Below are 27,081 nucleotides of genomic sequence, written 5' to 3'. Positions count from 1 at the left end.
AGGTTGACTGGCCTGTAGTTCCCTGGATTCCCCTTCATGCCCTTCTTGAAAATGGGTGCGACATTTGCTTTTACGAGGCATTCAGAACCTCACCTGATCAACGTGACCTTTCAAAGATGATAAAGAGTGACCTCACAATGACATCAGCCAACTCCTTTTGCTGCCTTAGATGAATCCCATCTGATCCTATGGACTTGTATATGTCAAAATGGTTTAAGTGGTCTCTAACTGTATTTTCCTCTGTTATGAGTAATGCTTTACTCCCCCAGACTCTGCCATTAGGCTCAGGGACCTGTGAGGCCTGAGGACAAGCCTTACCAGTGAAAACTGAAGCAAAAAAAGGCACTGAGTACATCAGTCATTCCTGTGTCCTTTGGCACTAGGTCCCTTGCCCCATTGAGCAGTGAGCCTCTGTTTTCCTTAGCCTTCCTTTTACTGTCAGTGTACCTATAGAAGCTCTTCTTGTTGCCCTTCATATCCCTCTCTAGTTCCAACTTGAGCTGAGCTTAGGCTTTCCTAACTTCATCCCTGCACTCCTGGGCAATGTCTCTATATTCCTTTCAGGTAGCCCATGTCTGTCTCCACCTTCTGTGTGCTTCCTTTTTGCATTTGAGCTCAGTCATGTGTTCCCTGTTCATCCACGCTGGCCTTCTGCCATGCTTACTTGACTTCTTCCACATCATAAGAAACAACTTCTGCTCTGAGGAGGCTGTCCTTGAAGATTATCCACCTCTCCTTGGCCCCATTGCCCCCCAGAGCAGTCTCCCATGAGATCCTGCCAAGGACATACCTGAACAAGCTGAAAACTGCTCTCCTGAAGTGCAGGGCTGTGATTCTATTTGTCTTGCTCACTTCTCTCAGGATCCTAAACTCCACAGTCTCATGGTCACTGTGGCCAGTGAAGCCCTCAGCCTTCACATCTTGGAGCAGTTCTTCTTTGTGTATGACTATCAAGTCCAGCAGAGCATGTCCCCCATGAGCTGTGTAAAGAAGGCTTCATGTGCTTCCTTTTGTTGATCAGAAAGCCTGTAGCAGATGCCTACCACAATAGCACCTGCACTGGTTTGTCCTCTGATCCTTACTCATAAGCTCTCAACTGGCACATCACCTGCTCCAAGGCAAAGCTCTGTGCATTTGAGCCCCTCCTGTGCATAGGGCACAATCCCCTGTCCTCACCTTCCCAGTCTGTCTTTCCTGAAGAGCCTGTACCCATCCATGGCAGCACTCCAATCATGTGAGCTATCTCCCACATCTCTGTAATCCCAATGAGATCAGAGTTTTGCAAATGTGCATGGTCTTATAATTCCTCCTGTTTGTTGCCCATGCTGCGTGCGTTTGTGTACAGGCACTTGAGATGGGCCCCCAGTCATGCTGCTTTCATAGGGGAAGCACAAGAACCTCCCAAGTCGTGCTGTCTCCCAGACACTTCTTCGCTGCCCCCCATGCCTTCGCTTTTCTTCAGGTAATGACAATCCTTCCCTGATGTACCTAGTTGAAAGCTTTCCTCACTAGGTTAATGAAATTGTTAGCAAAGATGCTCTTTATTTAGTTTGTTGCAGAATAACTGGAATTACAATTTTGATCAGGTCAGAACAGAAGCAGTTTATTACTATAGCTATAGGAGAGAACACAAAGCAGCAGAGTGACAGACTCTGCTGAGATGAACTCTGCCCAAATGGGGCAGTTACAGAGTTTATATACCTTTGGGTTATACAACTTGTTCTTCACCAAACCATGTCAGAGAAACAGGACTATAGTAAATTGCAACAAAGAGCAGTAACATGTGGATTGCTTCATATAGGGAGGCTCCAAACAGTCAGATAAGGAAGCTCTAGACAGTACCTCTTTTTAACAAATACTTCACTCCTTTGTTAATTAAATTGTGCTTACTCGGTGAGGCTGTTAGGTCATGCTGACATGTATTTCTTAACTAGTGAGGCCTCCAAAGGGCTATGAAGTGTTATATTTAACTGTTAAATTCTACAAGTTTATTTATGAAGCATTAAGCATCTTGCTCTTTTTTCTTTTAATCACTTCTTGCATTATTTGTCACCATTATTCTGGCTTCATTGTGTGACTATTTTCATTTTAGCCTAATTATTAAAGACAGTGAAGTATTACAAGCCTGGCAGTCAAAAAAATGTGTGTTAAATTGGTACATGAAAACTTTTCTTGTGTTACTGGGCTTAAGGGTGGTGTGCAGTCAAAACATTCTGAAACTAACTTATTTTAATCATATTTAACAAGATGTCAAAATGAATTTGGTGTTCATACTCTACTTCATTAGTTCCCCTTTTTTTTAGTAGATATTGAGAAACAAAATAGCGTGTTTCCATCCCCACATTGGTAAGTAGAATGCTACTTAGGACTGTAAGTGATGTTATTTATTTTGTGCCAGGTTGTGCCAGTTATGATTGATGCTTTGCAGGTATAATAAATTTCACAGGTTATTAGCCATTCAGTCTTTTGACAGTTGGTTAAAATTATAAGAGAGAAACAGGAAATAATAATTCCTTTTTTATATTTTTGGTAAAACAGCACTGAATCTACAGTCATGCCCTTAGAATCTATGTGTCTTGTAGTAATCATAAATCCCACAGTTAATCTTTTCAAATAGTCATTATTATGCTTGCAAGTGGATTGCAACTTGTTTAAAGGTGCTGTTATGATGAGGATCAAAGAAATATAGTTTTTGTTTTGTTTGTTTAGGAGGGCAAGGACTTGGAATTAAAATCATACTGAAATGATTATATCTTGGTAAAACTTGACACTGTATTTGTTAATTGTGTTTTTACACTAGGTTGAATATGTAATCAAATGTGACATGTCGGCTCTTCAGAAGATTCTGTACCGCCACATGCAAGCCAAGGGAATCCTTCTCACAGATGGTTCTGAGAAAGACAAGAAGGTACAAAGGGGAAACTAGAACACTTATGGAACAATAGATCATGATCATGTGTTAACTACATGACTTCTTTTAAAAAAAAATTAATAAGTAGGTTCTTACCACAGATGTCTTTGAAGAAAGAAATCTCAATTAGACATGTTTGTGTTTTAAAAGACAGTAGTTTGTGCTCTCCATTCATAAGGTAAAAATATGCTGAGTTTAATCCAATAAAAATCCTGATTAATTGGGATTGTGGCAGCACTTACTGCTACCGGGTGTTCATTTTTTCTCTCAGAGCCATTATTAAGCACAAATCTTGTTTTGGCCAGCTAGGGTATGAGTGCCTCTGTTCATACATACAAATAACATCTGTTAATGCAAAAAGGTGTTAAAAGAAAAATAAGATTCAAAGTCATGTAGTCATACATTAGAATATGCCAAAATAAACGTTGACTTTTCTATCTTAGGAATTTGGCACATGGCCAAGTTATTGTAGAGAAGACAAGTAGCCATGCATCAGCTTGTCTGTAAATACATATTTTACGTTGCAGTAGATGTGAGGTAGGTTGGATTTACCGTGAGATTCCTCAGAGTAAGGTCATGTAGGCACTTAACACAGAGCAACAAACATGAGCCAGCAATGTGCCCTTGTGGCAAAGAGGGCCAATGGTATCCTGGGCTGCATTAATAGGAGTGTTGCCAGCAGGTTGAGGAAGGTGATCCTTCCCCTCTATTCAGCACTGGTGAGGCCACACCTGGAGTGCTGTGTCCAGTTCTGGGCTCCCCAGTACAAGAGAGACATGGACATACTGGAGAGAGTCCAGCGAAGGGCCACAAAGATGATGAAAGGACCGGAGCATCTCTCATGAGGAAAGGCTGAGAGAGCTGGGACTGTTCAGCCTGGAGAAGAGAAGGCTCAGGGGGGATCTCATCAATGTGTATAAATAAATACCTGAAGGGAGGGTGCAAAGAAGATGGAGCCAGGCTCTTTTTAGTGGTGCCCAGTGACAGGGCAAGAGGCAATGGGCACAAGCTGAAACACAAGAGGTTCCGTGTGAACATCAGGAAACACTTTTTTACTGTGAGGGTGACTGAGCACTGGAACAAGTTGCCCAGAGAGGTTGTGGAGTCACCCTCCTTGGAGATATTCAAAAGCTGTTTGTACATAGTCTTTGGGAACCTGCTCTAGGTGGCCCTGCTTGAACAGGGGGGTTGGACCAGATGACCTCCAGAGGTCCCTTCCAACCTCAACCATTCTGTGGTTCTGAGCAGCTGGTGTGTAACAGCTTGTGTGTGCACCAGTCCCATAAATTGTCCCCATTATATGTGTTTTCATGATACAATATGATCGCATACTATTTTTCCATCCATCATTGTCACAATGGATGATGTTTCTGTTTAATATCTTATTTTGTTTTAACCTCTATTTGGTGTGGTCTGATGTGTTATTTACTGTTGAGTATTCAAACCCTGCTCTAAAAACGAAGTTAGTCCTTTCCTCATAGGATCTTCTGTGACAGTCATCTCTATATATGTTCTGAGCACTTTGCAAACATCGGTTTACTTTCTTTTGTTGTATTTTTAATGTAATTTTTCAGCTACCATTTTTTAAGCCTTAGAAAATGTCATTTGACACATTTACATCCAAAGGAGGTAATCAGAATGATTGGAAGTTTAGAAGCACTATAGAGACCTGTGCTAGAGGTTTGAGTTACTTGAATAACTGATAGTAGTTGCCTTTTACAATGCAACATTTGATGTGGTTGAGGGTTTAATACATATTTGATGACAGAAGAGCAGTGAGACTGGGGAGTCTTCAATTTGCTCTAAGATCTGGAGAGAGGGTACTTGAATGGATGTTGTCCCTCTTGCTCATCTCCCCCTATTCCTGACCTGACTGTGATGCATTTTACCATAACCACTTTGACTGGTCCATGTCCAGTCTATTTTCTTCCTCATCCCAACGTCTTCTGCTAGTTCGGTTCTCTGTGCCTAACTAGGCCCAGTTTCCTGGCACAGAAATTCTTGTTGCACTTCCTCTGACTCAAGATTTGTGTGCAGTCACCTTACTCAGCTAAATAGAGGTCAGCCATCTCTATGCCCTCATTTGCTGTTCCCAGCCCACTTCAGCAGGTTTATGTCCGCCTCAACATTGCCTATCTTACATCCTGTTCCTTGTTCTGACTTCCCCCACCCCCCCAGTTTCATTTTGCATCCCAGCCTTCTGCTTACCTCTCTGTCTGGTTTCTCTTGTTCACTAGTTCAGAATCTTCTCTCTGTTTTTTCTTCCTTGCTTCCCTGCCCAGCTGTCCTGGTTTTGGCTGGGATAGAGTTAATTTTCTTCCTAGTAGCTGGTATAGTGCTGTGTTTTAGTTTTAGGATGAGAATAATGTTGATAACACACTGATGTTTTAGTTGTTGCTAAGTAATCTTTACACTGGTCAAGGACTTTTCAGCTTCCTATGCTCTGCCAGGTGCAGAAGAAGCTGGGAGGGGGCACAGCCAGGATAGTTGATCCAAACTGGCCAAAGGGCTATTCCATACCATATGATGTCATGCTCAGTATATAAACTGGGGGGAGTTGGCTAGGGGGACAGTGATTGCTGCTCGGGGACTGGCTGGGCATTGGTTGGCGGGTGGTGAGTGGTTGCATCACTTGGGTTTTTTGTTTTTTTTCCTGGGTTTTGTTCCTCTCTCTCTCTCTCTTGTTATTTTCCTTTTCATTACAATTTATTATTATTATTATTATTATTATTATTATTATTATTATTATGTTCCAATTATTAAACTGTTCTTATCTCAGCCCACGAGTTTTCTTACTTTTGCTTTTCCAATTCTCTCCCCCATCCCACCGGGAGGGGGGAGGGTGAGCGAGCAGCTGTGTGGTGCTTAGTTGCCAACTGCGGTTAAACCACAACACCAGCTCTTTGCCTTAAGCAATTCTAATTGCCTCTTCTGTCCTCTAGCTTTCTAGTCTCTTTGGCCAGAACATTGCAATCTCAACTTCCTCATACTCATAGGTCCAATTTTTCCCCATCCTCCAACTTTTTTCTTTTCTGTAAGTAATTCATCAGGTTCTCTTATTCATGCTTCCTGGTGCCAGCAGAAGGAGGTGGTGGTCATTGAGAACTCTTGGCTTTGAAGATCCAGTAACTGTGGTTTTAGGGAAAACTGTCATTCTGCAGCTCTGGCCTGCAATCTGCTCAAACTAGAGAGAATTCATTAGGATGCAAAGCTCTAGTAAACATTTCATAAAGAAATGCAAACTGTTGTTTGGAGCAAATTGAGATAGACTTTCAAGGGATCAACAGTAGACTTCGACATGTGGACTACCCCCAATCAAATGTCACTTCCCTTCCAGAGATGAATTTACCAGAATATAAAATGATCACATAATGTAATTTTTCCTAATCTCACTCTTGGAAATGTCTGAATTGTTTTGGCTCAGATATTTTAAAATAATTTCACCTGAGTGACATAGTGAGTTTGGAAATTGTACCAACTCTGGTAACAGTTTCACAAAGTTATAGCAAATCAAAATGGGACCTTAAAATGAGAAGTGTTAGTCAATCTTAATATGGTGTTACCAAATGTATTAATCAGTGATAATTAGATTGTAACCATCCCAGCTTAGTGGAACACCTGATAATATTTTACTGTTTACAATTTACATGGTTTCATAAATAAGCATTAGAAATGAGTAGTAAGTGATTATTGTGACTGCTATAGACAGATATGAGATGTAGTACACTTTCCAGGTTACTTGGAAGTCTTTGATCTCCTTGTCTTTTTGGATCATCCTCACGATATTTTAATTTGAGCAGCCGGATAACTGCACCTTATTTCACAGCTTCAAATATTTTTATTTCATGGTGATATGGTGTTCTGCTTTGGGGTAGAAGTATTTTTATGTCTCCTTTTGAAATTGAGTTTCAAAAGTTTCATTAACAAGCTAGGAAATGGGTTTCATAATACGATTTGTGTTGTTTGCTTCCCTAGGGAAAAGGTGGGGCAAAAACTCTTATGAACACAATCATGCAATTGAGAAAGATATGCAATCACCCGTATATGTTTCAACATATTGAGGTAAGTCTGTCATGTTTGATTTTGGGGGCCTTTTTTTATTCAGGTGGCTAACATAGTCAAAAACTGCTAGCGCGGGAGGGAACATCTTTGGCAACAACACTTGTGCTGGAAAGAACGCATTTGGGAAACACTCATTCCATTCCTTTGTATAAGTGAAGAAATGGAGCAGTCACCAGATTTTTATCCGCAGTCTTAAATTCACTTTTACAGCATTTGTTCTTTTTGAGGCACTATCTTTAAAAAATATAGTTTTCTGAGTTTAAGATATTCCATATCAACTTGCCACTACCTGTGCTTAAAATAAAACTAAATTTTAAAATAGAGATATCAGTTTAAAATGCCATATAGTAGAACATATAGTAGAACCTTGTTATCTAGCAGACTGCTAATCCTTTAGAATATCTATCAGAAATTGCTCCCCCTCCATACCCCTCCTTTTTTTCAGCAAAGATTTGTTTACTGTGTAGCATTTCTCATTACTGAGCTAAAGCTAACTGAAATGTAGCTACAATATACAAAGAAATGAACAAGTATCTCCTGTGGTGTATTATTGTGTTTTTTATTGTTTGCTCACTTGCTTATTAACTCTTGAAATTCAGTATTTTGCAAATGGGTCTCCCAGTAATCAGTGCAAATTAATTAGGTTCTACTGTATTTGTAATCTGGTAAAAAGCATACAGAGGGAAATTATTCCTACAAGCCATGCATTTTAAATAAAGCAGTAGCAGGAACACATTAGAGTACTTGTGCCACAAGGCAAATTCAAAGGGCATGAGTGTAATGGGACTCAAACCCCATTCATATAATTTCTTGATATAGGGATGCATAATTTTGGCCACTGTATAGACTGTGTCTAATGTTCTGTTTATTGCTTATAATTCTGCAGGAATCCTTCGCTGAACATTTAGGCTACTCAAATGGTGTCATCAATGGGTAAATCTTTATCTTCTTCATATATGCTGCAATGAAACTATTGTATCATATCTTGTTTCCAAAAGCTATACGTTCTCAAAAACTAAGCAGTTTCTAAGATAAATCTAATCAGCTATAGAAATAACATGCTTTAGAAGGAGCCTAACCAGCTTAAAACTCTTCCCATAGTCCCCCAGCTTAAGGGACTGCTTCTTACTTCAAGGGATGTTTCCTTTCCAAAATGGCAGTTTAAAGTTGCTTTTATAGCTGGATGGTAATTGGAATCTTCTGGACTCCAGTCTTGTCCTTGACTGATGCTGAAGCCCTGCTGAGTGACTAATGTCAAAGCAAGAAAGTTTTTATCTGATTTAAAGTAGTCTTTGAAAAGAATAATTTGGCTAAAGCAGAGAATGGTTAGGAGAATTCTGAAGACGGATTTTCATTATTTTCATTAAAATCATACCAAGATATAGGATATAATATCTTTATCAATGATCTGGACAAAGGGATCGAGTGCACCCTCAGTAAGTTTGCAGATGACACCAAGTTGGGCAGGAGTGTTGATCTGCTTGAGGGTAGGAAGGCTCTGCAGAGGGACCTGGACAGGCTGGATCGATGGGCTGGGGCCAATTGTATGAGGTTCAACAAGGCTAAGTGCAAGATCCTGCACTTGGGCCACATCAACCCCATGCAACGCTACAGGCTTGGGGAAGAGTGGCTGGAAAGCTGCCAGGCAGAGAAGGACCTGGGGGTGTTGGTTGACAGCCGCCTGAATATGAGCCAGCAGTGTGCCCAGGTGGCCAAGAAAGCCAATGGCATCCTGGCTTGTATCAAAAATAGCGTGGCCAGCAGGACTAGGGAAGTGATCGTGCCCCTGTACTCGGCCCTGGTGAGGCCACACCTCGAATACTGTGTTCAGTTTTGGGCCCCCCACTACAAGAGGGATATTGAGGTGCTGGAGAGTGTCCAGAGAAGGGCAAGGAAGCTGGTGAAGGGTCTGGAGCACAAGTCTGATGAGGAGTGGCTGAGGGAACTGGGGTTGTTCAGTCTGGAGAAAAGGAGGCTGAGGGGAGACCTTATTGCTCTCTACAACTACCTGAAAGGAGGTTGTATAGAGGTGGGGGTCGGTCTCTTCTCCCAGGTAACAAGTGATAGGATGAGAGGAAATGGCCTCAAGTTGAGCCAGGGGAGGTTTAGACTGGATATTAGGAAATGTTACTTCACTGAAAAGGGTTATCAAGCATTGGAACAGGCTGCCCAGGGAAGTGGTTGAGTCACCATCCCTGGAGGTATTTAAAGGACGTTTGGATGAGGTGCTTAGGGACGTGGTATAGTGGTGGTCTTGGTAGTGTTAGGTTTACGGTTGGACTCGATGATCTTAAAGGTCTTTTCCAACCTATACGATTCTGTGTGATTCTGTGATCCTTTCTTTCACAAAACTTCCAGTCCTTGGGCAATGACTGAACATGGTAGAAATGATTGCTGGTTCTTCAGAAAGCTTTTATTCCTGTTGTAACAAGAGTATTTTTTCTTTTTTCTTTCCCATCACATAAGGAAGAATTATGGTGGTCACGTGCAGGATTCTTGTTTATTTATTGATAACTGTATGCTAGTCCTTGCTAAATTAGGGACAAGATTGACACCTTTGCACAACTGCAGTGGCATGAGACATTATGTCACATGGAGAAGACAAGGGGCAACAGGTACAAGTTGCACTGGGAGAGGTTTCATCTTGACATAAGAAAGAAATTTTTTACAGTAAGAACAGTCATTCACTGGATGGGGTAGAGTCCCCATCACTGGAGGTTTTCAAGATGCAATTGGACAGGGTGCTAATCTCATCTAGGCTCCCTTTCCCATGAAAGGTTGGACCAGATGATCTTTCAGGGTCCCTTCCAACCTGGGCTGTTCTATGATTCCATGATTATCAAAACTTCCTTACAGAGGTCCCTGGTGTTTTCATATCTGTGATTTATTATTATTTGTTAACAGTACCAGTTCTCAGTTTTAATTTATCTCCTCTTCTTTTTTTTATTCCCTTTCAAATTAGGGAAATATTAGCAAACTTTCTCTAACGGAAAGCATTTAAATTCCTGTTATTGTGGCTCATTCAAGTATTGGGTTAGGAATGATTTCCAGTTAGCCTTAATCTACCTCTGATTTTATGGGGGTATGTTTTCTTATTATACTTGCAATTAGATTATTGGCATCTGTCCACTCAATTTTTTTTTCAGCAATTTAAATGAACCTTGTCATAACAAAATTTTAAGTTTACTACTAATCTACTAATATTTTGCTTTTCAGAAACTTTCTGTGTAACCTTTAACACAATTCTTATAATCCAGCAACACATTATATTTACATAAAATGTTTAAACTGATACTTCAGTGATACTTTTACCCAGTTCTTAATTGTTCAAAGGCTATGTCAGTAATTTCCATAAAGAACTATTAGACTTTAAAGGTCTCTTGGCAGCAAGTCCTGGCTCATTTGCTTACAGGTTCTCTTGACGTATACGTTTTTGATAAAGAGCATGTTAAAAAAGGTTAGAATCATAGAATAATTTAGGTTGGAAGAGAACTCTGGAAGTCACCTGGTCTAACCTCTATGCAAAGCAGGTTAGGTTGCTCAAGGACTTGTCCAGTCAAGTCTTGAACACCTCCAAGGATGCAGATTATACAGCCTCAGTGGGCAACCAGTTCTAGTATTTGACCACCCTGATGGTAAAAAATATTTTTCCTAATATCTTATCAGAATTTCCTGTGTTCCAGCTTGTATCCATTGCCTCTTGTCCTATTACTGTGCAGCTCTGAGAAGAGTCTTCACTGTATCCTCCCATTAGGCAGTTGTAGACAAGCAGTAAGGTTTCTCTGAGCCTTCTCTTATCTAGACTGAACAAATCCAGCTCTCTCAACCTTTTCTTCTGTCATGTGCTCCAGTCCCCTGAGCATCTTGGTGGCCCACCTCTGGACTTGCTCCAGTATGTCAATATCAATGCGCAGCAATAAGGATGATGAAAAAAGAGACAGAAAGGATCTTCTCCAACACCCCGAAGAAACAAGAGCCTGAACCCCTACCTGCACAGAAAGAGCAACCAGAGTCTGTACTCATTGAGGTGGCAAATGGAGGCTCCCATGATAATGAAGCCTAGAAGCTTGTGATTTCTGGCAACAGGAGGAAGGCTCCTGCTCCACCTGCAGATCTGCAACTACAGAATAGGTGCAGTGCCCTGGTAGCAGATGAGGGACTGGAAGCTCTGTCTGAGGAAACATTGGAGCCAGCTGAGACTGAACCATGCAGCAGCATCAGGAGGAAGCAGCAAGTGATAGTAGTGGATGACTCCCACCTACTCTCTAGGGAGGTTTGCTGCTTGCTGGGGGCTTGGATCTGGAACTGAGAGACTGTTGATGCTTGTCTGGCCCTCAGAGTATTACCCTCTGCTGCTCTTCCACATGTGCACCGATGATACTGCCAGGGGAAACCTCGAGTATATCAAGAGTGGCTACATGAATCTGGGGATGAGGGTCAAAGGTATGGGGGCCCAGGTGGTTTTCTACTTGATCATATTGATGAAGGGGAAGGGCTTGAGGAGGCATGGATGGATCCTGGGGATCAACAACTGGCAGCACAGCTGGTGTTGCTGATAGGGATTTGGCTTTAATGACCACAGGACCCTCTGAGGATAAAGGACTGATAGGGAAAGACAGGATCTACCTGACCAAGTGGGGCAAAACCATCTTTGCCAACAGGCTGGCCAACCTGATGAGGAGAGCTTTAAACTAGGAATGACAGGGGAGGGAGAGGACAACCCACAGTCAAGTGAGAAAGTGGTGGACTGGCTTGGTAAGCAGAGGGTGCAAGGTGGTGTGGACAGGAGAGACCTCAAAATGAACAAAACACGACACAAGAGAGCCCACCCCAAGCGCATGCACACAAATAAGGAAGTGCCAGGAGGACAGTATTGTGGGGGAAGCTCTCACCCTTTTCCTGGGAAATCAGCATGACTGCGTGCCTCTCTGAAGTGCCTGTACACTAATGCGTGCAGCATGGGGAACAAACAGGAAGAATTAGAGGTCTCTGTGCAGCTGCAGGGCTACGATCTCATTGGGATCACGGAGATGTGCTGGGATAGCTCACACAACTGGAGTGCTGCCATGGATGGATATGAGCTCTTTAGGAAGGACAGGCTGGGAAGGCAAGGAGGGGGAACTGTCCTTTATATGAGACAGCAGCCAGAATGCATGGAGCTCTGCCTAGGGATGGATGATGTGCCAGTCAGGAGCTTATGGGTTAGGATTAGAGGGCAGATCAATGTGGGTGACATTGTGGTGGGCATCTGCTATAGACCACCTGATCAGGAAGAAGTAGATGAGGCCTTCTTCATACAACTGGAAGAAGCTTCATATTTGCAGGCCCTGGTTGTCATGGGGAATTTTAACCACCCCGATATCTGCTGGAAGGACAAGACAGTAAGGCATAAGCAATCCAGGAGGTTTATGGAGTGTTTTGGTGATCACTTCCTGACACAAGTGATCAAGGAGCCAATGAGGGGAGGCACTCTGCTGGACCTGAATACCTCCAAACAAGGAAGGACTGGTTGGGGCATTCTTGACTGTAGTGACCGTGAGATGGTGGAGTTCAGGATTCTGAGAGGAGGGAACAAGGCAAATAGCAGGATCATAACCCTAGACTTCAGGAAAGCAAACTTTGGCTTTTTCAGGGATCTGCTTGGAAGAATCCCATGGGAGACAGTCCTAGAAACCAGAGGGGGTCCAGGAGAGCTGGTTGATATTCAGGGATCACCTTCTCCCAGCTCAAGAATGGTCCATCCCAACATGCAGCAAGTCAAGCACAGGTGGCAGGAAGTATGGATGCACAAGGAGCTCCTGAGTAAATTCACACATAAAAAGGAAGCATACAGGAGGTGGAAGCAGGGACAGGTGACCCAGGAGGAATATACAGACACTGTCCGAGCATACAGGGATGCGGTTAGGAAAGCCAAAGCCCATCTAGATTTGAATCTGGAGAGGGATGGGAGGGGCAACAAGAAAGGCTTCTGCAGGTATATCAACAGCAAAAGGCATGAAGTCCAGCTGGAGGCCAGTCACTAGTGGTGTCCCCCAGGGGTCAATACTGGGGACCCATACTGTTTAACCTCTTCTTTTCTGACCTGGATCTTGGGACAGAGTGTACTCTCAGCAAGTCTGCAGATGATAGAGAATTGGGAGGAGTGGCTGATACACCAGGTGGTTGTGCTGACATTCAGAGGGACCTCAACAGGATGGAGAAATAGGCAGTTCAACAAAGGGAAATGCCATGTCCTGCACCCGGTATGGAATAGGGTGGGGGCTGACCAGCTGGAAAGCAGCTCTGCAGAAAAGGACCTGAGGGTCCTGGTGGACAAGAATCTGACCATGAGCCACCAATGCACCCTCGTGGCAAAGAAGGCCAACGGCATCCTGGGCTGCATTAGGAAGAGCATTGCCGGCAGGTCGAGGGGGGAGATCCTTCCTCTCTACTCAGCACTGCTGAGGCCACATCTCAGGTACTGTATCTGGTTCTGGGCTCCCCAGTACAAGACAGACACGGGGATACTGGAGTGAGTCCAGCAAAGGGCCACAAAAATGACTAAGGGTTTGGAGTGTCATGGAATAACTGGAATTACAATTTTGATCAGGTCAGAACAGAAGCAGTTTATTACTATAGCTATAGGAGAGAACACAAAGCAGCAGAGTGAGAGACTCTGCTGATAGGAACCCTGTGCAAATGGGGCAGTTACAGAGTTTATATACCTTTTAGGTTATACAACCAGGTTCTTCACCAAAACTGTGTCAGATAAGCAGAATATGGTAAATATCAACAGTGATTGGAATTCTTCAGATTAGGAGGGTCTAGACAGTATATCCTTTTACGAATAATTCACTCCTTTGTTAATGAAATCTTGCTGACTGGTGAGACCATTAGCTGCAAATGTTTCTTAACTAGTGAGGCCTGCAAAGGCCTATGAGGCATTAACTATTTTGCTTCCACAAGAGCATCTGTCATATGAGGAGAAGCTTAGAGCTGGGACTGTTTATCTTGGAGAAGAGATGGCTATGGAGGGGATCTTATCAAAGTGTCTAAATACCTCATAGGAGGAGTAAAGAAGATGGAGCCAGACTGTTCTTAGTGACACCCAATGGAAGGACAAGAGATACTGCCTCATTCCACATCTACTATGTCCATTTCAAGGATCAGTCATTAGAGTCTGCACATGGCAATGATCTTATTTAGAAGTTACAGAAGATATTTCAGGGTTAACAGAATGTTTTGATATTTTATTCTCATTCTGTACAAGAAGGAAGTGTGTTTTTCCTATCCTAAAATCCAAGTGCATATATCATCCTAAATTATTTATAACACTTGACTCCATCATTCCACTGTCTCCAAGCTCAAGACTGTTTACAGATTTCCATCTGTTGGATTCATCATTAGGAATCTCCCCTTCCCTCATCAAAGAAGATATTTCAGATTCTCAGTGAAACCTAGGTGGTAACAGGATGCTCTACCCAGGGACTTTCCCCACTATCAAAAAGTTCTGAGTGACATGATGTAATGGAAGAGTATTTAAGAGCATGGAAGACTATTCATGTCCAGATGATTTGCTGATCAGGTGCAAATCCCAGCAGGCAACCACAGCAGCCCTGTGATATATCTCATCTTCTCATCAGTATTTCATTAGCATGGACTTCAGTTTGGGAGGGACCTGAAGGAGAATCCTGATTCCTTCGTCCTCTATGCCCTTTTATAGGAGGACAGAGAGGCACAGGATCCATACCTGAACCAAAAGATGCTGGTATTAAAAGTGTTATGTGAAGCTTTTCTGCCCCTCTGTCTCGGGAAAATAGGGAAAGATGATTATCACACTGCATGTCAATATACTGAATAATAAATCCTGTCTTCATGAGACAAACCAATGCCTGCCTGCCTGCCTTCCCTCCTGCATATCCTTCCTGCCTGCTTGCCTGCCTCCCTCCCTCCCTTCCTTTTTTTTAAAACAACAAAGACACTATCTGAAATTTATTGTGGAGACTCTTTAGGGATTTCAGTAGGGGGTTTCATTTCTCTCACTCTCTCCCTCTTCTACTCTTCCTTTTTAATTTATTCCAAATTAAAGTTATGTTAGCACTTTTTCCATTGCTTAGATAAAAAAATTAAATAGATTTAAATTTGTTCTCAATGCTTCTGTCCAACTGGCTAGAAATGGTTTCCATCTTAATCTGAGCAAGGGATAGAGGAGGTTTTGTGTATCCTCCACATGGCTCCCTTCCTGTTTAAGTGTCAGCAATGTCTTTTTTTCTTTATTAGTATACGAGACCATCTGTCTCTCAAATAGTTTGGCCTTTTGCATAGCAATTATACATGTATACATCTCAGAAGGCCTTGTATCTTGTGGACTGAGTATACAGTTACTAATGATGAATTATATTTTAAGTCTATGGATTTAGAGTTAGAGGAGAGTTATGTGTAATTTGATTTTCTAAACTATATGGTTGTCCTACTCATTTAGCCACCTTTGTTACTCTCTTTCTGATTTTTGGCTTAAACATCTTTGTGTACAAACCTAGTGCTCAGTCTGTTTTGCAACTCATCTTGACAGCACAGAAGACAGAAGATTAGTAATAAGAGCAAATAAAGATAGTTCAAGACAGTTACAAGTGTATACAATAAAATAATATGTCTACTATCAAACTTTTCCCATTGTTTCTGTATATAAACTAGTCTGGTCTGTACTCCTTTGCTTTCACATGCACAGTAGTGAGTGGAAAAGTAATCAATTCTAACATACACTTGATGAATATAACTTGTGGCTCCAGTAGATGCTGATTGAAAGCAGATCCTGTGGGAGAGCATCTAAACCAATAAAATGCTTATGTACTTCAGAAATAATGCTTGTTTTGAGAAATAATGAAAAAAAAATACTGGGCTCATAAAGGAAGATATTTGATGTGCTTGAGAGTCCACAGAATTCTTATATTTGGGGGGAGGAACCCTTTCCTAACAAATAAATACAGAGATGCAATTCATGTGGGCTTTTTTCTTATTTTAATCAACATCATAAACAGTTTTAAAGAGAGAAAAGTGCTATCAGTTTTGTTTTCCTTTGAGTAAAGGAATCTATCCATTACCATGATATGACGCAATTGTAATTAGAATGCATTATTAAAAACTCTTCTAAAAGCAGGCTTATCATGGCATTTATTGTGTTTTTTCCTCTTAAACAGAGCTGAGCTTTATCGGGCCTCAGGGAAATTTGAACTACTTGATCGTATTTTACCTAAGTTGCGAGCCACTAACCATCGTGTGCTTCTTTTCTGTCAAATGACATCACTCATGACCATTATGGAGGACTATTTTGCATTTCGAAATTTCCTTTACTTACGTCTTGATGGTAAGCTGAATGAAAATACATTTGGGAGTGTTTTTCTGGTTCAGCAATTTGACTATGTAGTAGAAAAACTTCCTCCTCTGTACTATATGTGTATGGACATCTGAATAAAAATATCAAACTTCTGTCTGTCTTCAGCTACAGGCAGAGATGTAAAAAGATAAAACAAGCAGAGGGTCAGATCAAGCTGATCAGTAAAAACTGATTGTCAAAGTACAGGAAATTCACCTTGTTGCCAATGTGTACAGTGCTTAGTTGTTACTTAGAGCTTTGTGTAGGCCTTTTACCATGGTTGAATTCTCTGCTTTCTCTCCCTCCCCTATTGATACCATTGTGTTTTGAATGTGATCTTTTAAGAATTTTTGTTCCCTTGATATTAATCTTGATTTTTAAGGCCAATAGTGAAATGTTAATAAATCTATGTTTGTGTACGCATATAGTTTTTAAAATATTTAGATTCTGTGAGTGTTCATAAGGCCTTAATCAAAACTGAAGCTCCATTTTGCGTGTGTATATCATCTATTGAAACTTGTCAGTCATAAAACGTTGTCAAACAGATAGTTGCATCTTTTCAAAGTCCCCTTTTGAAATGTCAAGCCTACTTAAAAGATAAAAGTTTGGGAACCCTCCTCCCAAGTGCTATAGACAGTTGGCTGAAACATCCATGGTTAGTGTTTGTTGTCTATATTATAGAAAATATAGCTGAGATGGCAAAGAACAAGTGAGCTAAAATTTCCCTTCCACACGTGCCTTAAACAACTAAGATTGCTTTTAAATTATTTCAGTAGAAGATCTTTGTCATAGGGTTTCTTTTTATTTCTTTTTTAATTTCTTCTCAGGTACAACAAAATCGGAGGATCGAGCTGCCCTGCTGAAGAAGTTTAATGAACCTGGCTCACAGTACTTCATCTTCTTGCTGAGTACAAGGGCAGGAGGGCTGGGCTTGAACCTCCAGGCTGCTGACACTGTTATAATCTTTGATAGTGATTGGAATCCTCATCAGGTTATTTTTATTTAATTATCTTCATGTAATATGGAAATAATTGTTTGTGCTTTTTTAGGCTTTGTGTTTTAATTTGGGAAGATTGACAGTGAAATGAAAGTATATCATAAAATGCTGCTTTGAGAAGAAATGGTAAGGCAAACTGCTACAATCAAGTAGTGTTTTGTTTTAAATCGGTAAAGTGATACTGCGTCTGCGTATATAGTTTTTCTGAGTGTCAGGGAATCCTCAAAGTTAGAGTCTTACAGTCTGCATTTTCTGTTTCATTGGTATAACTTTGTTCACCCTTTAATCATAAGGCACTAATAAATGGCTCTCCATTCAAAGTTAAAAGCTCATGCAGCAGATGAAATAATTTCTAAGATTACTAATGCATTTAAGATTCTCAGGAATAGTGATTTGCTTTAGATACACAGGTCTATAGCTAGATTATATTTTATATATATCCAGCTATATGGTTGCCTCTGTTCTTGTACCTGGACTAGAGTCTATACTGGGTCTGGCTGGGATGGAGTTAATTTTCTTCATAGCAGCCCATATGGTGCTGTATTTTGGATTTGTGACCAAGCCAGTGTTGATAATGCACGCACCAGTGTTTTGGCTGTTGCCGAACAGTGCTTGCACAGCCGCGAGGCTTTTGATTTTTCCTACTCTGCCCCACCAATGAGTAGACTGGGGGTGGGCAAGAAGCTGGGAGGAGGCACAGCCGGGAGAGCTGACCCAGACTGACCAAAGGGATATTCCATACCATATGGTGTTGCGCTCAGCAATAAAAGCTCAAGGAAAGGAGGAGGAAGCGGGGACGTTTGTGGTCATGGCGTTTGTCTTCCCAAGGAACCGTTATGTGTGCTGAGGTCCTGCTTTCCAGGAAGTGGCTGGACATCTGCCTGCCAAAAGGAAATAGTAAATAAATTCCTTCCTTTGCTTTACTTGCATGCACAGATTTTGCTTCACTTATTAAACGGTCTTTATTTCGATCAATCATTCTTCTCGCTTTCCTTCTATTTTCTCCCCATCCCACGGGAGAGGGGAGTGAGCGAGTGGCTGTGTGGGTGCTTGGCCGTTGTCCAGGGTCAACCCACCACAGTCCTTTTTGGTGCCCCACATGGTGGTGGGTTGACCCCAGCCAGCAGCTAAGCACCCACACAGTCGCTTGCTTCCTAGCCCCTTAGCGGAATGGGGGAGAGAATCAGAAGGCCAAAAGGGTGAAAAGTCCTGGGTTGAGATAAAGACAGTTTAAGAAGTGAAGGAAAGATATAAAAGAGACATTGGAAGAAACAGGCGTGCCCAAGACATCAATACCTGGCTCCAGGACTGGTGCCTCTGCCAGAACTTTGGGTTCTATAACCATGGAAGAGTCTTCAAGGCACAAGGTATGCTGGGGCCTGACGGGATCCACCTGACCCGATGGGGGAAACACATCTTTGCTCGTAAGCTGGCAGGACTGATTGAGAGGGCTTTAAACTAGAATCAGTGGGGGAAGGGGATACCAAGAGGATTGCCAAAGGTAAACCAAGGGTTGGCATGGCATCGCCTGAGGCTGGCAATGCTAATGGGAGCATTTACTCTGCTCCAGAGAGCACTGAGGGCTTAGGAGCACATCTGAAATGCCTGTACACCAATGCACGCAGTATGAGAAAAAACCAGGATGAACTGGAAGCATTGGTCAGTTCCCAGAGCCATGATGTCATCGGTATTAGTGAGACTTGGTGGAATGAGTCCTGCGATTGGAGTGCTGGGATGGAGGGCTACAGGCTGTTCAGGAGGGATAGGCAGGGCAGGCGAAGTGGAGGAGTTGCACTGTATGTAAGGGAGAGGTTTGATTGTACAGCCCTTACAGTTGGGGATGACGTGGTTGAGAGCCTCTGGGTGAGGATTAGGGGGATGGAAAACAAAGCAGGTGTCGTTGTGGGTGTCTAATATTGATCGCCCAGCCAGGATGTTAGCACTGATGAGTTATTCTATAGGCAATTAGGAGAAATCTCTAGATCGGTAGCCCTTGTCCCTATGGGAGATTTCAACTTCCCAGACATCAACTGGGAATATCATACTGCTGTGACAAGCAAGCCTGGGAAATTCCTGAAGTTTGTGGAAGAAAACTTCTTGTCACAAGTACTCAGTGAGCCAACTAGGAAAGATGCCCTCCTAGACTTGCTATTTGTGACTATAGAGATGGACTCGTGGCAGATGTGACGGTAGGTGGCTGTCTTGGCCACAGTGATCATGAAATGGTTGAGTTTAAAATTTTTGGTGTAATGAGAAAAAAGGTCAGCAGAGTTGCTACCCTGCATTTCAAGAGAGCAAACTTTAAGCTACTGAGGGAGCTAGTTAGCAGTGTCCCCTGGGAATCTGCTTTTGAGGGCTTAGGAATCCACGAGAGCTGGTCGGTTTTTAAGAACCACCTTTTAGAAGCACAGGAGCAGGCCATCCCATTGTGTCGCAAGTCAAGCAAGCGGGGCGGAAGACCAGCTGGACTGGACAGGGAACTCCTCTTGGAACTCAGGCGGAAAAAGAAACTGTACGATCTCTGGAAGCGAGGTCAGGCTTTGCAGGAAGAGTACAGAGCTGTGGTTCACATATGCAGGGAGAAGACAGGAAAGGCTAAAGCTCAACTAGAGTTGAAACTGGCCAGTGTTGTGTCAGACAACAAGAAAGGCTTTTTTATGTATGTTAATAGTAAGAGGAGGTCTAAGGAAAACATTGGACCAATACTTGATGAAGACGGTCACCTGACAAATAGGGACGAAGAAAAAGGCGGAGGCATTCAATGCTTTTTTTGCCTCAGTCTTTAATATCGATTATAGACCTTGGGCTGCCCGGTCCCCTGAGTCGGAGGACCACGACTGCGGGAACAGTGACTTTCCATTTGTGGACGCTGAAATTGTAAGGGGCCAGTTGTATCAGCTGAATGTTCACAAGTCCATGGGGCCTGATGGGATTCACCCCAGAGTTCTGAAGGAGCTAGCGAATGTTACAGCAGCACCCCTCTCAATCATCTACCAAAGGTCTTGGGAGTCTGGCGAGGTCCCTGCTGACTGGAAGCTAGCCAATGTTATTCCAATTTACAAGAAGGGTGCGAGGGAAGACCCAGGAAACTACAGACCTGTTAGTCTAAACTCAGTACCCAGAAAAATCATGCTGGGTGCTATTGAAAGGCATTTAAAGGAGAATGCAATCATCAGGCACAGTCAACATGGGTTCACAAAGGGAAAGTCCTCTTTAGCTAATTTAATATCCTTCTATGATAAGGTCACTCACCTAGTGGATGAAGGGAAGGTGGTGGATGTAGTTTTTCTGGATTTTAGTAAGGCTTTTGATGCTGTCCCTCACAGCATCCTTCTAGACAAGTTGTCCAACTGGGACATGAGCAGGTACACGGTGCGCTGGGTGAAGAACTGGCTGAAGGGCAGGGCTCAAAGGGTTGTAGTGAATGGGGCTACATCTGGCAGGCAACCAGTCACCAGCGGTGTTCCTCAGGGCTCAATTCTAGGGCCAGTTCTGTTCAATATTTTTATCAATGATCTGGATGCAGGAGTTGAATGCACCCTTAGCAAGTTTGCTGACGATACTAAACTGGGAGGTGCTGTTGACTCTCTTGAGGGACGAGAGGCCTTGCAGGGGGTTCTGGATAGATTGGAGCATTGGGCAATCATCAGTGACATGAAATTTAACAAGAACAAATGCCAGATTCTGCACCTGGGATGGAGTAATGCCAGACACAAGTATAGATTGGGAGAGGAGTGGCTGGAGAGCAGCCCTGCAGAAAGGGATCTGGGGGTGCTGGTTGACAGCAGGCTCAATAGGAGTCAGCAGTGTGCCCTGACAGCCAAGAGGGCAAACCGCATCCTGGGGTGCATCAAACACAGCATAACCAGCCGGTCAAAAGAGGTGATTATCCCGCTGTATTTAGCGTTGGTGCGGCCTCACCTTGAGTACTGTGTGCAGTTCTGGGCTACATTTGGCAGGCAACCAGATGTGAAGGTACTTGAATGCATCCAGAGGAGGGCAACAAAGCTGGAGAAAAGGGCTGGAAGGCATGTCCTATGAGGAGCGGCTAAGGACTCTGGGTTTGTCTAGTTTGGAGAGAAGGAGGCTGAGGGGCGACTTCATTGCTCTCTACAGCTTCCTGAGGAGGGGAAGTGGAGAGGGAGGTGCTGATCTCTTCTCCCTGGTATCCTGTGACAGGACGCGTGGGAACGGTTCAGTCAAGGGAGGTTCAGACTTGATATTAGGAAGCATTTCTTTACCGAGAGGGTGGTCAAACACTGGAACAGGCTTCCTAGAGAGGTGGTCAATGCCCCATGCCTGTCAGTGTTTAAGAGGCATTTGGACAATGCCCTTAATAAGATGCTTTAATTTTTGCTCAGCCCTGAAGTGGTCAGGCAGTTTGGATGATCGTTGTAGGTCCCTTCCAACTGAACTGTTCTGTTCTGTTCTGTTCCGTTCTACCTTGGAAGCCAACACACATATACGTGCCTCCCCCCCCTCCCCCCACCACACACACACACACTCTGCCCAGTTTTTATTGCTGAACATGACGTTATATGGCATGGAATATCCCTTTGGCCAATTCAGGTCAGCTGTCTCGGCTGTGTCCCCTCCCAACTCCTTGCCCACCCTCAGCCTACTCCCTGGGGGGGCAGAGTGAGAAACAGAGAAGGCCTTGATGCTGTGCAAGCGCTGTTCAGCAATAGCCAAAACATTGCTGCGTTATCAACACTCTTTTGGTGACAAATCTGTATCACAGCACCATCCCAGACAAGCCCCCAACAGGCTGGTATGAAGAAAGTTAACTCTATTCTAGCCAGACCCAATACATAAAATTACTAACGCATTTAAGATATTCAGAAATAGTGGTTTGCTTTAGATACACAGGTTTATATCTGGACTTTATAATATATACCTAGTTATATCGTTGCCTCTGTTCTTGTACCTGGACTAGAGAGTTGCTTTACTTCAGGGTTCCTTTCTGGCCTGAAAGGCCATGAACTCTGAGTGGCAGAGAAGAATTACATACTGTGGCCTATCTTGGTCACTTACTGCACATGCTTTCAAGAAGTGTTAAGCTTACTGCATTCACATTGTACAGAGCATGCACATATTTTTTTCCCTCCAGTTTGCCTGCCTGGGTCTGATGAACTCCCAAGAAGGAGGATAATCAGGAATGAGCTAGATGAATTGTGGTGGGCTGTAGCTTGAGCACTTCTTTTTGTTATGCTAATAAAACCCAACATTACAGTGTCCTTTAAGCAGGGAGTGATAGGTGTCCTTTAAGCAGGGAGTGATTTGTGTAGCACAGTTACGTTATGCATCATTCCATATTCTTTGCCTAATAGGACTTGCAGGCCCAAGACCGAGCTCATCGAATTGGTCAGCAGAATGAGGTTCGAGTCCTGCGACTGTGCACTGTGAACAGTGTGGAGGAGAAGATACTCGCTGCTGCAAAGTATAAACTGAATGTAGATCAAAAAGTTATTCAGGCTGGAATGTTTGATCAGAAATCTTCAAGCCATGAGCGGAGGGCTTTTCTACAGGCTATATTAGAACATGAAGAAGAAAATGAGGTAAGGCAGTTAAAAACAATCAAAGAGAAGATGTTTCAGTTGGTGCTTGGGAAGCAGCTGTATAACTGGTAGGCAAGAGCGCAGTTTGAGTGCAGCTTGGGACTGCTTGAGACTGCAAGCTATTTTACAGTTTCCTTACAAGAAAACAACTCTATTCCTAAAGGATATTCTCATGAGAACTTGTTGCTGCACTGTTAGATAAAGGCGAGGCCATGCAGGTGGCGTAGTCACAGGTACCAAGTGGGAGCTGCCTGCAGGCTCCTCTGTTACAATGAGCTATCTGAGTTTATCCTGTGGCCAAGGAATTTGTGCAGCACAACACAGGCCTGAAAGCCATGCTGTACGTGCAGCGCAGCACAGGCCTGGGCCTACTCCCATTAGCTGTTATGTGGATCACTAACTCCTAAATGTGCAACGGTTTCTCGGTCAGGTTCTCTACATTCCACCCCTTGATCCACATACAGTTTACCTTTACCAAAGATATATTGTAAGTTACAGATTATATTAATAACCTACGGGCTTCTCAAACCCTAAGTACAAGCCCCAATAGAGCAGACAGCCTGTTCAAGATCCCTAACTCCTTGAATACAGTGTCTTCTGCAAGGCTCCCAATACAGCTGTGTAGCATGGGGGAGGATGGGCAGGAGATGGTCTTCAGAGACCCTGCAGAGGCAAAAGCTTGCAAATGATGCAAAGGAGGTACATTTAGAGGCTGTGCTCAGAGGAGCATAAAACCCTGAGCAACCTGGTCCAATCTCATAGCTGACCCTGCTTTGAGGAGGAGGTTGGACTAGATAACCTACTGAGGACCCTTCCAACCCAAATTATCATGTGATCCTAAGACCAGTAGATGGAGACTCCCATGTCAGGGAAGACCTGAAGCTTGTGACTTCTGGCAACAGAAGGAAGACTCCTTCTCTGCCTGCAGATCTGCAATTACAGAACAGGTATAGTGCCCTGGGAACAATTGAGGAGGAACAAGCTCCGTCAAGGGAGGCATCAGAGTCAACTGAGCCTATACCAAGTATCTACTCAGCACTGATGTGACCACATCTGGAGTACTGTGTCCAGTTCTGGGCTTCCAACCACAAGAAAGAAATGGACATACTAGAGCGAGTCCAATAAAGGCCCACTAAGATAATTAAGGGATTGGAGCATCTGACATAAGGAAGAGGCTGAGAGAGCTGAGATTGTTTAGCCTGGAGAAGAGAAGGCTCGGGGGGGGGGGGGATCTTATCAATGTGTGTAAATACCTGATGGGAGGAAGTAAAGAAAATGGAGCCAGACTCTTCTCAGTGACAGAACAACAGGCAATGGGCACAAACTAAAATACAGGAAATTCTGTTTAAACATAAGGAAAAAAAACCCTCTTTTTTACTGTGAGGGTGGTCAAACACTAGAACAGGTTGCCCAGAGAGGTTGTGGAGTCTCCGTCCTTGGAGATATTAAAAACCCAACTGGATGTGGCCCTGAGGAACCTGCTCTAGTTGACCCTGTTGGGGGGGGTGGGGTGTGGGGGGTGTGGGTGGGTGTTGGACTAGACAGTCTCCAGAGGTCCCTTCCAACCTCAACTATTCTGTGATTCTGTGATTCTTTAAAGGAGTCTAATTTTCATATGGCCTCCAAACAATTCAGCAAAACAATTAACTATCTTAATTAAGATAACAGTATTTTTGCATGCATAACACACACCTCAGCTTAAACAGAATAACTGTCAGATCCTGATATAATTTCTGTGGCTTAATGAGTTGTCTTAGGTTATTGAAAGGTTTTGTCATCTGTAATTCTTTATTTTAGGCTTTCAAAATACTTAACTACTTTTAATAAAATTTAAGCAAAATCTTTGTGAATATCTGCCAGAATCTTTCCATATTAAAAGAAATTCCTTCAGTAGTCATTAAATCTATTGTATTGAAAGCAGTTAAAACTGTGAAATAACAAAGCTAATTAATACATTTTTTATATTCACTGTGATACAGGTTTGATTTGTACTATTACTTCAGATGTTCATACAATTCTTTCCAGTGTGACATATATTAAAAGCAATGTTGCTGCTCTCTATCATTCAGTTACAAACATGCCTTTTTGTAGGATTGGCACCTCTCTGAAAATGCATTCTAGGAATGCTCCCAAAGAGGGTACTGAAGATGTCATCAGTTAAAACTTAGCTTAATATGTGATATGTTGCATCAGTATTATTTGTTGTATACTTCTCACAATTTTCACTTGCATTTTTTAGTAGACTACATTAAAAATTACACATGCTTTCTCTCTTCTAGCTCTGCACATTTCTGGGTTTAGAGAAAAATATTATAAAATTGAAGGAAAAAGTATTATTGAGTAATTCAAGATGATAGTAAATGCACACACATTGAGAGGAAGAGAGAGAGTTTCACTAGTCCAGAATCCAAATATTTTGGACTTCTTGTATTCTTTTGCAGGATTTTGGGGGCAGTTTTTAATAGTTTACTTAATGAAGGCTTTTTATGCATGTGATTTTTTCATTAAATTCATTCATTTTCATTCATTCGTTTTTTCATTTTCATTTAGGGTTGGTGGGTTTTTTTAACTCTCAAATTTCTTCTATTCCGCTCCACTTCTTATTTTCATTTCTTCCCATACACACACGCGTTCAAGTATACGCACACCCACAAAATATGTAATGAGTTTTTTTAAAAAAAGAACAGCTAGCTTTTTCCAAATATTGAATGTATGAAATATTGGTGGGGAGGGGAACCAACAGTTCCAGAGCTTATGCCACCAGAACACTATCACTTTTCCAACTGCTTTACTTATTTCATGTTTGAATTACAAATTACATGAGTATTTAGTGAGAGCTGAAGTGGTAATCATACTTTTTTTCTTGAAGTGCAGAAATCTTACCAATGGAGGGGAAATGGGATGTACAGATATAGATGCAGGCTTCTTTGGATTATTTTGAAAATAAAAGACTGTAGGAAGTTAATTTTGAGGTACTATATACTGCATTCTACTCCACCTCCATTTTAGTGAGTACAAAACATTTATTGTCATGTAAAACCCTTAACTGTAGGTTTACAGAATCACAGAATCACAGAATCATATAGGTTGGAAAAGACCTTTAAGATCATCGAGTCCAACCATAAACCTAACACTGCCAAAACCACCACTACACCATGTCTCTAAGCACCTCATCCAAACGTCCTTTAAATACCTCCAGGGATGGCGACTCAACCACTTCCCTGGGCAGCCTGTTCCAATGCTCCATAACCCTCTCGGTGAAGAAAAATTTCCTAATATCCAGTCTAAACCTCCCCTGGCGCAACTTGAGGCCATTTCCTCTTGTCCTATCACTTGTTACTTGGGAGAAGAGACCGACCCCTACCTCTCTACAACCTCCTTTCAGGTAGTTGAAGAGAGCAATAAGGTCTCCCCTCAGCCTCCTTTTCTCCAGGCTAAACAGTCCCAGCTCCCTCAGCCGCTCCTCATAAGACTTTTGCTCCAGACCCTTCACCAGCTTCGTTGCCCTTCTCTGCACACGCTCCAGTACCTCAATATCCCTCTTGTAGTGGGGGGCCCAAAACTGAACACAGTATTCGAGGTGCGGCCTCACCAGTGCTGAGTACAGGGGCACAATCACTTCCCTAGTCCTGCTGGCCACGCTATTTTTGATACAAGCCAGGATGCCATTGGCTTTCTTGGCCGCCTGGGCACACTGCTGGCTCATATTCAGGCGGCTGTCAACAAACACCCCCAGGTCCTTCTCTGCCAGGCAGCTTTCCAGCCACTCTTCCCCAAGCCTGTAGCGTTGCATGGGGTTGCTGTGGCCCAAGTGCAGGACCTTGCACTTGGCCTTGTTAAACCTCATACAATTGACCTCGGCCCATCGATCCAGCCTGTCCAGGTCCCTCTGCAGAGCCTTCCTACCCTCCAGCAGATCAACACTCCCACACAACTTGGTGTCGTCTGCAAACTTACTGAGAGTACACTCGATCCCTTCGTCCAGATCATTGATAAAGATGTTAAACAGAACTGGCCCCAACACAGAGCCCTGGGGAACACCGCTTGTGACCGGCCGCCAACCGGAGTAAACTCCATTCACCACCACTCTTTGGGCCCGGCCGTCCAGCCAGTTCTTTACCCAGCGAAGAGTACACCCGTCCAAGTCATGAGCAGCCAGTTTCTCCAGGAGAATGCTGTGGGAAACCGTGTCAAAGGCTTT

At 42.9% G+C, this 27,081-nt stretch overlaps 1 protein-coding gene across 6 annotated transcripts in view; it reads left to right on the top strand.

The window, feature by feature from the left end:
- LOC142402962 (SWI/SNF-related matrix-associated actin-dependent regulator of chromatin subfamily A member 2-like) overlaps positions 1–27,081 on the top strand; it is a 204,103-nt gene that overhangs the window by 94,560 nt on the left and 82,462 nt on the right. For all 6 annotated transcript variants that reach the window (XM_075488964.1, XM_075488962.1, XM_075488960.1 and 3 more), the window contains 6 exons: positions 2,801–2,908; positions 6,887–6,973; positions 7,860–7,906; positions 16,150–16,316; positions 17,153–17,316; positions 22,653–22,880. In XM_075488964.1, coding sequence (XP_075345079.1) covers positions 2,801–2,908; positions 6,887–6,973; positions 7,860–7,906; positions 16,150–16,316; positions 17,153–17,316; positions 22,653–22,880 — 801 coding nt within the window. The remainder of the gene's footprint in view (positions 1–2,800; positions 2,909–6,886; positions 6,974–7,859; positions 7,907–16,149; positions 16,317–17,152; positions 17,317–22,652; positions 22,881–27,081) is intronic.

This window comes from Mycteria americana (genome assembly GCF_035582795.1).
Source record: "Mycteria americana isolate JAX WOST 10 ecotype Jacksonville Zoo and Gardens chromosome Z unlocalized genomic scaffold, USCA_MyAme_1.0 Scaffold_18, whole genome shotgun sequence".
Classification (NCBI taxonomy): domain Eukaryota; kingdom Metazoa; phylum Chordata; class Aves; order Ciconiiformes; family Ciconiidae; genus Mycteria; species Mycteria americana.
This window is presented reverse-complemented; position numbering and strand designations above follow the sequence as displayed.